Here is an 11,361-nt window from a genome sequence, read left to right as displayed (position 1 = left end):
GATTGCTGGAAGTCTATTAGGATCGAATCGATATATTCGTCAGTTGGTCTTCGCCACGCGTCGTGTCAAAGTTCGTTGACTTTACGCTGTTGTGCAATGATTAATTGTGCGTTTCTACGTACCGAGAACAAGGCACGTGGCCTGGGAGTCACCTATACGAGATAATTGACGTCCCCTTGATTGCTATACGTTTGTTTCTTTTAATGGAAACCGGTACAAATTGTACCGATGGGGAAAAAATAGTAAAACAGAACGTCGTTCAGAAATTTAAAAGTCGCGCGTAATTTTATATCGAGACTGTATAATTAAAGGGCGAACATTTAATTACTAAAAGTAATTTTTGCAAAATGAAATCATTTTACAATCTTCAGATGATAAACTATATTTAGGAGGAAAGTCACAGAAATATTCAATATTTTTTATGATCCCAAATATGACCGCAATTGTAATTACAATAACCCAAAATTTTTGGACACTAACGTCCAAGGATATCAATTAATAACAAATCAGTCAATTGCAAAAAATTGACGTATTCTCGTACTTTTTATTTAACTCCAATTTTCTCCAATAACTGTCCCTCCGACTTTCTCGTCGCCACGTTGTCGCCAAAAAAGCAACATGCCCCTGATTGTGGTGCCGCTTAATCTGTGACACGTATGTGTTCTCCAGCAGGTGACGTATCCGGTAATTGTACGTTGCATGATGGTGCTTTGGCTGGTTGGCCTAACGTTGACAAGCCTACCACTTCTGGGTTTTGGCGTGTACTACAAAGGCGAACGATGCGTTCGTTACAGAGAAGCTACCGAGCCAGCAGACATCGCTTACGCCTACGTCTGGTTCGTTGCTGGTGAGTATAGACCATTATCAGAACTGATAAATTCTTATATACCCTTCGACGATTACTTAAAGAACCTTAGAAAGTGATTTGAAGAAAAGAGTGTTAAAAAAAAATGACATTATTCAATATCAGCACTCGATAATTGACACTCGAAGGATGACAGTAATCTACTAAAAAAAACTTGCACTTTCTAATATTCCTTGAAACTTTCTACACGTGGTTATCAAGTTTTAAGACAATTTTTAGATCGAATTTACGTCCACCGTAAAACAGTTTAATCGTCCCTTTAAATCGCAGGTACGGGCCTCTGCCTGTCGATAGTTTGGTGCAACTTGGCGGTTTCCAGAGCACTTAGCAGACTAAATCGCAAGGCCGGTCTTCGACGAGTAACGAGATCATCCTCAAGAGCGAAACCGCTTTTAACAGTTGCCGGACCACCGCCGGAAGTCGTCACCACCGCCGAGGAAAGGGCGTTCGCGAGATTGATGGCTGTGCTGTCAATATCGTTCGTTGTCTGCTGGATGCCACAAATGGTAAGCAATCGATCGTGGAAGTAATTGATTAAATTAATTCTTCATTGCCTGTACGCCGTCGCCAATTAAACGACGGTTGTGCTTGTTTTTGGCGAGCTAATTAGAATTCGTAAAATGCGCAACCTTCGAGTCCTTCCGCTTTTAATCGCTTCGAATAGATTCCGTTACATCGTGTCCAGAAGGTAATAGACAAACATATCTAATAACGTATTATTTCTTTTACATTACAATTCAATTTGTAGATAGAATAATTCGTACTAATAAATTCAATTAAATTATCCAGAGGAAAAATTGGAAAAGCGAAGTTGTGCGATGTTTAATTTCAATATTTATGCATTTTATAATTATTTTTTTTTTAGAGGATTTTGTTGATTTTAAATTGTTTTCATTTTATACATTTGTGCGTAATATTAGAGAATTATTATTAATCATTGACGAGACATTTTGGCAACGAGCCGTACGGAAGGAAAGTCTCTAGGAAAAAAGAGCTTCCGGTTACTCTCTTTTATAGGACGCTACGGCGTTTACGTGACACGATTGCTGAATATCTCTTCGATGATAATATTTGCTTTTACGCCGTCGAAACATCGATAAAATTTGCGGTCGTGTCGGCCGTGACGGAAATTTTAAAGTGAACCAATATTTTTCAATCTGCCCCGTGCACCCCTCCTTGGAGTGTCTCGATCTAAGTACCGATAGTCTTAAATTAGGCGACGTTTAACATCTATACCGCTAAACTTTCTAATACAGTTGACATTAAATTAATTTTTCATAAATGCGTAAAATATGGTAAGTATAATACACCAATGAAAGTGTCTTTTCCGCGGTTTAAGTATTTCTTCCAAGTCTTCGAATGCACCAAAGCGAGTTTCACTTTCATTCAGAAATTTTCTAAACCTTGCAATAAATTCACAGATCCATTCAAGACGATTCTTTTCGATATTACTCGTAACATCCGTAAGGAATAAATGAAAGTTATTTTCTCTGAAGCAGGTAATGTTAATCTTTTGTAGGACACTGGTGTATTAATTAGAATGGAGCGTCGGCTGGCGAATTGGGGTAGGAAAATTCGTGTCATTCCAAGGGAATCATTGTCGTCTCTCGAGGCTTTCGCATTCCTGAATTTTTAATCGAACATAATCAAGACACATCCTGCCGGCAGGAATACAATCGCATCGAACAATGCACTCGGTTGTACGGTGATTGCATACACACGAGCATTCCGTATTTCCATCTCCTTATCCGCTCGTCATCTTATTTCACCATTTTCTCCACGCTCCACGCGAGTTTCCCCCGTGTACAATCCGCGATCTTGCGATTCCCACGTTAAGATTACTCTTCCGAATGAAAAAGCAAATTATCCCTGGATTTTTCGTCGCGTATGGTTTCTCGACAAGCGTCGAAATCAGTTTAAAATCTCACACGCGCCTGTATCGTCGACTTAATGTAACGATTTCCTCGCGTAAAATTGCAAACGTGACGCACTTCCGGTGGCCAGGACGAAGGTCAAACTTGACGAATTAGTTTGGAATATCCTCACGTACGATCCATCGCGAACGATTCATCGTGAACGATCGATCTTCGCAATGCGAACGATGTTGTTTTTACGCCGCGAACAAAACCGGACGTGGAGCGATTTAGAGAAAACGTCTAGGAAAGTTTTCCACAACGTCTGCCGTCGAGCGACGTATATTTCTGTCGTTGACCCGAACCGCGTGGGTTTATGTTGATTCTGTCGTAAGGACCGTGCAATTATTTTTAGCGAACTTACCTTACGATTTAATTGTAAGTGTACAGTACAAGGGTGGTTATTGTGACAGATAACGGAAGGCTTTGTTCTCTTCAATTTCTAGGAATGACACGTCTGCTAATTAAATGGGTTTATGTAACTCTTTGTCGTATCGGAGATATTTCTGTGATATTCTCAGTAACAGCTAATTTGTTGCACGATACACCGATCTAATATGAGTTTTCCTACAGTTTTTCAAACACAGATTTTGAAATGAATTGTTAGTCAACGTTGCGATATCATTTTAATACAAAAATTCTCATTTCCTGGATAAGTGTCTCAGAAGTCACATTTTCCTTGTAAAAAAAAAGATAGGGAAAGTTGAAAAAAAGTGGAACTGAATCAAGATTTTTGGAAGAGTTCAAACTTATGAAAGCTAATTTTGAAGTTTTCTCGAAACTAACGAATTTGAGGTTTTTCCGTTTCCAGCGCCAAGATGAAGATATACGACGATTCGTGAGATTCGTTTATTAGAATTTAAGTGGCACAGTGGAGAGTGTTGGTCAACGTAATTTATCGCTCTGTTGTTTATATAGATTTCCATTCCATTGGCCCAGTTCACGATTCAATTACCTCAGAAGGCACTGTTCGCGCGAAAACTGATTCGCATGTTTCACCTGGCGGCCGATGTACTCCTTTGTATTCACTTCACCCTGGATCCGTACATCTACGTTCTACTGAGAATGCCACGGCCGAGATTCCGCCTTTTGAAACCCCTCTGCAAGATCTGTTGGCCAGCCAGAAGCCGGTCGAGTTCGTTCAATGGTGAGTCTCATCAAAACGACACGCAAATTACGTATTACATTGAAGACGTAGAAGTAATCAATCAACAGGTCACGTGAAAATTTCAGATATTTCTTGCAACAGCAACTGTTCGTGTGCACTGTCGCTCATAAGTACTTGCACTGTTTATTCACGATTTTCTTTGTTTCAATAAGCGACTTAACATTTATTCTTCGTTTAACGTGGTATCAAGGATTTAACTTGTTTTCTAACCCTTATTTGAAAACATTAGAAAAACATTCTTTTGAAAGATTCATGATACAGAGAAAATGTATCATTTAACATTGTACCAAGAATTTAACTCGTCTTGTAACCCTTATTTGACAAAATTTAAAAGAAATTCTTTTGAAAAATTTACGATACAGAGAAAATAGTGTTAGAACAAAGAGAAAAAGAATAGATGAACGATAGTGTCTCAGACGTTAATGTCTTATTATTGGGGGCTTAATTGTATTTTGCAATAACGTTCTTTCGAATAAAGTGGAGATATAACCAGTCGTCATTTCGTGACTCATTTTGCACACTAAAATTAACCCTTTTAAATTAATCTCACTAATTCGCCGTGGAAAGTTCGAGCGACTAAAAAAATCGAAGGGAATTGGTTGACAAAGTGAAACTGAATCATCGTCCTATCTGTTTACCTTGAGAAGTCCATAAAGTATTGTAGTGTGGCTGTTCGATTGTACGTACAACGGGAAATTTAAGGATCCATAAAGAGAGGCTATAGAGGAGACTTACCAGTTTATCTTTCAATGATCTCCTCGTTGCCTGGGTAATAAATAGGGGACTTTCACGTATAATCTTTGAAATTGAAACGAGTCTTAAAGACAATTTCAATCTAAATTTACGCTCGTCTAAAAGTGTTCGTGTGCTAACTTAACACGCATACTTTATTATTTTCTAATCAAGATAATCTATTCTGCTCATCGATACAATTTCCGTATAATCCTACTCTACACTCTTTTAATCAATGTAATCTACGAACTTATCTATCATCTTCAGTTTAATACAATTCATAATCGCTGTTACTGACAAAAATGTGTGTGTGTTTTTTTTTATCAAACATAGTATTACAAAGCTAATTAATAACAATTATATTTTAGAAATACGAAGTGCTATTGCGTCTAATTTGTACAGAAATTTGTTCACTCACTTTGAAAAATAAACAAATTTTATTCGTTATTTAAACACAGCGAAACATTTATATCGATGCGAGGTTCCTCTCTCTGCATCTGATAGTGCCTCGTTCGAAATGGGAAATTCTATATTACACAGTTTACAGTCTAGACACTGCTCCTTTCAACTTCCACTTGTTTCGATCAACACAACGCATTTTATTCGATACACGTCTGGAAAATAAAGTTGAACGCTTTATAGCCTCGAAGCAAATATTTTTCGTACCCAGAAAGTGACAAAAGATCGTACATGTTCCAAAGTAAAAAAATTGCATTGAAATATTTAATTACAGAAGCATATCAATATCGCACGACGATACCCTAATCTCCCTTTGCACATATTTTGCACGAGCATTAAATAGAAGAATAATGTTTTTCACCACCAGTACCACGAAACGTGTTAAAAACGAACATAATCTGATACATTAGCTCACCCAATAATTTCATATACCGTAGTTTAAATTAATATTTCAAACATCCCACTAACTTTCACGAAACAACGTAACAACCTACTCATTCCACAGCTTCTCAGAGCCATTAAGCTGTCCTCGTAAAATTTCTTTATCTTTCATCAAAATATCTTTCTGCGTTAGACACGAATTTATGGAATAACCTACTATGTCCAATACAAATAAAATAGCATTTCGTATCGCTAACATATAACTGCTGCTTATCATTTCTACGCTACTCCATCTGATTAAAAAAACACTTGCCAGGATAGTAACCTCCTAATTAGTATAGGTCTACGTTGATGATCCGTACGATTGAAATGGACTATGTTTCACCACCTGACAGGTACCACAGACCATCAGGGCAGCAGTGGTGATCCATCGACCCCGATCACAGAGGCACCCTCGACCCCCGTCAGCGAGGAGCACGATCCTCATTTAATGGCGGTGTCGGTCTGAGACAGGCTTCAGCGAATGATCTTCCTGAAACGGCTCAAGAGCCACGATGTTAGTCAGGTTTGAGCTTTGAACATCGGAAGATCTTCGCTTGTCACACGAGTACGATACTACGAAAATTTCATTTCATCGAATGAAAAAGAAACGAATGACCGGCAAACGGTGTTTGCCTGTGGATTTTGTGTTAATCGAACGACTGGAATTTTGAGGAAATTTTCTTTTTGTATTCGTCTAACTGTAAAAACTAACGTTCAGCGTATCTCAGACAGAGGTTTCAATGTTGGAACCTTCTTGTTCTGCGAGGAACCTTCAAGATTATGCGGTGAGATCGTTTAGGAGTAAATCAGGTGCGTTGAGATCGATACCTCGCTGATTTTTCGTGTACAATTTGCATCGAATGTTTGTGTTTCTTCTGTCTAGTTTTCTGCGTTACTGTACATGCTTCGTTTTACGGGTAACTGTATATTCATCGTCGTAACGTCAGGTATTCTTCAGTTTCTTCTAATCGACTATGTTTTTCTTAACAAGCACGACGTCTCATTTCGAAGCTTCATTACACGAAAATATGTCAGAAGTTGAGGTTCTTTTTTTTCTTTTTCTTGTTTTTACTTTTCTAAGTCGTCTCAAAGAAACGAGCGTACAGCATTCCGAACGAGTAATTTTGGCACGCAGTGCAAGTGTTGTTTAAACGGACGTACAATGCATTATGAACTTGTAAAGTTTCGAGATGTGAGAAATTCACACAACCCGGTACAATCTGGAAGACTCTACTCGTTTGCGGTTTGCAAGCGAGGACGAGTGTCGCTCGTTCGCAACGATCGTTCTTGTGAACCTGGGTACTGTTGTAAAAAATTGTTCGAATCGAAATCACGAAGAGAAGCGGAGGGAAGATTGTTCGTGTAAAATGGAAAAGTATTATAATCGAAAGAAAGGTAGTTGACGTGATCGAGAAGTAAGTTCTAAGTAAGTCAACGAGAAAGCATCGCAATGCAAGTTACGACACACACACTTCTATCACAGTTGCGTGAATGTATGTCTAGTCAATAAATTAATGTAAACGCACAGTAGTTACAAAATGAATGTAAAGAACGAACATTTACCAAAGTATTCAATAATCAAATGTATTTTCATCGTACAATGTACTTTCTTGAATAGAGTTTAAGAAAGAGAGAAGCACATATAAATATATATATGTATATTTTCTTGAAGATGTACACATATGAGAATACTTATCGTGTACAAATAGAGTAATCAGCAGTTTCGTGATGCATACTTAACAAACGTTACCGTAAGTTGTTAGTTTACCATAGCAGCCGGTGTAACTTATATAGTCGTAAATATTTTACCACCCTCTACTGTATCGATGTAATGATATTAATAAATTTTAATCACCTTTTTTTAATAAGTATGGAGGATTCTAATTTTACTTCCACCTTTACCTAAACAGGAAAATCATTTGTCAACTTCAAACGCAGAGTTGATCTACTTCTAACACCTAATAATCAATCTCCAACTATTTTCATGCTACTAAAATTTAAGATTTTATTCGACTGATGATCCAAATGAGCATTCGTCTGAATGTTTCAATCTCTATTCAAAAATAGGGAAAAAAATTATTGTCATGCTGCTAAAAGGAGGATGTTGAAAAAAGGCCAATTTTGGCATACGGCCAAAAATTTTACGGAATAAAAAATGTAATTGTCATTTTTCCCGAAAATGATGGTAAGAGTATGACCATACTTATAACTTAATATTCCGTCTTGTTCTCTTCGGATGATGGTCTGTTCGTAAATTAACCACTTAGAAACTCATATTGAGTATTATGTACAAAGACTGTTGTACATTAGTGTTTAATAAAAACCAGAAATAATGACAAATTAATCGAAACAAGGAATTCTTTGATGACACAATGAAACTGTAGCTCGCAGTGTCACGCTTCTCGTTTCATTTTTCTCCCAAGCTGAACTGATAAGCGACGTTCGTCGAGGCACTCGTTCGACTGCCTCGTAAACACCGACTGAGGACGAGTCGTCCTGCCCGATTTCTAATCGCTGTACGCTCGCAACTGTTCTGGGAAAAATTCTAGGCCTTGACTTCTTAGAACTCGTGATATTTCTTGCGTGCCAAACATAAGAAACGCGAACCTAAGTCGCTGTACGTACATCGAGCCAAACATAAAGCTAACTGTCCTTTTCAGAGTAAAACTATTGGAAAAATTCTAAGCCTTAACTTCTTAGAACGCGTGATATTTCTTGCGAGCCAAACATAAGAAATGCGAACCTAAGTCGCTGTACGTACATCGAGCCAAACATAAAGCTAACTGTCCTTTTCAGAGTAAAACTGTCGCGAGTTGCTCTCGAGAGTATCTCTCGCGAGAGGACACTGCGTCTGAGAGTGACTGTCTGCAAAAATGACAATTACATTTTTCGTTCCTTAGGATGCGTAGAATCATGCTGTAAAAAAATGTTTCGTTCCGGCCGTATGCCAAACTTGGCCATTTTTTAACATCCTCCTTTCAGATATTATTCGACTGATGATCAAAATGAGCATTCACCCGAATCTCCATTTAAAAATAGGCAGAAAACTATTTTCGTGCTGTTAAAATTTCCGATTTTTAAATTTAACATTCATCAAAATGTTCCATCTCAGTTTAAAAATGGGGGGAAAAGCTAATGCGATGAGCGAGGAAACAGCGAAATAACGACACCACTGGAAAGGAAGGAGTACATATAATACAAATATATTTTTTTTTACGTAGTTACGTATCTCTTGCCTCTAGACACTTAACAACATTAATCAATAACTTACGGGACGCGATCGTTGCTGAATACATGACACCTTTTTTTTTTATTTTATTGCACACTAGAAATATACCACAGATGCATTCGTACAATAGTATCAATCGCGATACGGCTGGCGTACTTTTCACATACCTTAAGTAGCTACAATAAATAATAATTCGATTCTTTAATTCCACGCTCGTCTCGATCCAACGACCTATCCCTTCGCTCGTACCTACGCCAGCTATTAATTAAAACACGAAGACGATCTTTCGAAATTTCACAAGAATTCTCCTAACTACGCTTGCGACACCAACGATCGTCCATTCTTTCGGTACGCAAAATAATCGCATCCTCGGAAAACGATCGTCACACTCCCACGTGACAGTTCGATCTCGTCGTTGCACACATGCACACGCGTCTCGACGTAGCCTACGAGAACTGCAGATACGATTGCACAGGTTTCGTGTCACGAGCGAAAGACGAACGCGATATCAAAGGCAAAGATTCGTCGTCACACGCAGCTCCTCCTCCCGCGCCTCCTTTCATTCATGTCTCTCCTCGAGTTTTTCACGCGATCAAGCGGCTCAATCGCACGCAATACACGTACATATATATACGTCTCGCTACGATAATAGAAATCACACCGATAAACAAAACATAAGCCCCGTACGCGGTCGACAATTTTCACCAGCGACTGATTTTTAACCATTCCTCTCGAGCGGTAGGCTTGTGAACAGCGAGTTATCACACGTACAGGTATGCCGACAGGTAGATATTATGTACACATCGAAAAAGTGTCTCTCTCACTGAAATATAACGTAACGACGATCGTCGAGAGTGAACTGCTGATCGTTTTCCTCAATCGAGCCGATCCAGGTGGAACTGAAGATTCTGATCTCTCTGATCTCTTTAAGTAAGAAGTATCGGTTGATCGACAATAATCTTTGTACAATTACTCGTTATTTCGTGGTTTGCTCTTCGACGTTACTCGATTCAGTCTTGAAGTACATCGAAATGTCGGCTCTTCCAGCAAAACGATGCAGCAATTTCACGATACTCGTTCAAATTGTCTCCTGTTTTCGTAAAAGTCCCAAAGTACGATACTCTTGAACACCTAATCTTCGCTCCGCGAGAGATCCAGAGTTCGTGAAACGAACGCGATCTCTCGAACGTCCGATTGAATATTTAGAAAGAGAGATATTCGAAGTTGTAAAGTGTCCTCGATCTTCGATGGAAACTAATCGTCGTGTGTAAATGATGAATATCTGAAGAATGCTACATCGTGGAACTGAATGGGACACGCGAGTGTCCCGTGCGAATAAAAGTGAATCCAACTGGGCGGAAAAATCAGAAAAGTTGGAGAATTGACGGTTCGATTAAACTTGGTCTCGCGTAAGACTATCCTGAAGAATCGATATCAATTAATTATTGTCAAACACGCTGTATGTTAATTACGTATGCTCCGCGAGCGTCGCTCGAAGTTGTAAAAAGGTCTGACGAGTCGCTCTCGAGGTTCAAGCGAATAAAACGCGCGGAGGGTGTATAAAGAGCTTAAGATCTATCCGAGAAATTACCCTGGACAAGGGAAACTATACAAATTGGCCTCTCGAATTTTCTACAATTAATACGAGACAACAGAACGATTTTCTCGAAGTAATTAGATCACGACGAAGCTTTAAGGAACCTGTTTCTCTTTCTTTTCTTACAATTAGTCGAATGCAAGCTCTCTCCCGCGATTCCAGTGTCACCCTTTCAACAATTTCATCCACGTACAACGATATTTTTTTATTTTTTTTTTATTTGCCGCAAACAAAGAAAGTAGGAAGACGAAAATTTTCTTATCAAACGCGCAGTCGATCCTTGTCTTCTCGTTCGACGATCGAACGACGTTCACTCGATCATTCATCCCCATCTTTTTTTTTCTCTCTTCGGGGTCAGATAAACTACAAGTCTCTCTCGATTAGCCAATAACAACGTCGTTTTATGATACACTTCAATTCCGAAGAATTGCCATAGTCTACTCTCATCCGTTCGAAAATTCGATAGAATTCCATTAAACTGAAACACGAACACGTTTAGTTGCGATCGATGAATTTGGTGATAAAACGAACAATGATAGTACACGTCAGTTCTCGAGCGTGTCGTATAATGATAAATTCGTTTTGGCACACTGATAATTCGTTTATCGCGAGCTTAGTGGGCTATCCGAAGCTCGGATTCGCGTTTTTTAATATTCTCACGAATAAGTGCGAGCTCACGTCGAATTGTAGTTAATATATTGGAAATTAACCGAGTACAAAAGTCGAATAATTCGTATTTGTCGCGCTAAAATCGAATGTTGAAATGCTCAATGTTGAGTATTGTCGAGATTTTGATTTCTACATTATTTCAACTTCTCGAAAATGAACAGCGAATTGTAAGTGAAGAAAAAGACGAATTATCGACGAAATCATTCGATTGGAGTAAGATAAGTACGAAGAATTTGATTTTTGTACAGAGTTAGCTCCTGAGAAGTCTAAAAACCACTCTGTTTTTAGCGTTTTAAAGTATTCTTA

The 11,361-nt window shown here is 38.6% G+C and overlaps 1 protein-coding gene across 1 annotated transcript in view; it reads left to right on the top strand.

The window, feature by feature from the left end:
* The window catches only part of LOC108576143 (prostaglandin E2 receptor EP2 subtype), a 13,927-nt gene extending 7,901 nt beyond the window's left edge, over positions 1–6,026 (top strand). The window contains exons 3-6 of the mRNA XM_017939076.1: positions 670–847; positions 1,136–1,371; positions 3,697–3,925; positions 5,914–6,026. Coding sequence (XP_017794565.1) covers positions 670–847; positions 1,136–1,371; positions 3,697–3,925; positions 5,914–6,026 — 756 coding nt within the window. The remainder of the gene's footprint in view (positions 1–669; positions 848–1,135; positions 1,372–3,696; positions 3,926–5,913) is intronic.
* Positions 6,027–11,361: the final 5,335 nt, after the last annotated feature.

Source organism: Habropoda laboriosa, unplaced genomic scaffold, assembly GCF_001263275.1.
Source record: "Habropoda laboriosa isolate 0110345459 unplaced genomic scaffold, ASM126327v1 scaffold333, whole genome shotgun sequence".
Taxonomy (NCBI): Eukaryota; Metazoa; Arthropoda; class Insecta; order Hymenoptera; family Apidae; genus Habropoda; species Habropoda laboriosa.
The sequence above is the reverse complement of the archived record's forward strand: the minus strand, read 5'-3'. Positions and strand labels throughout refer to the sequence as shown.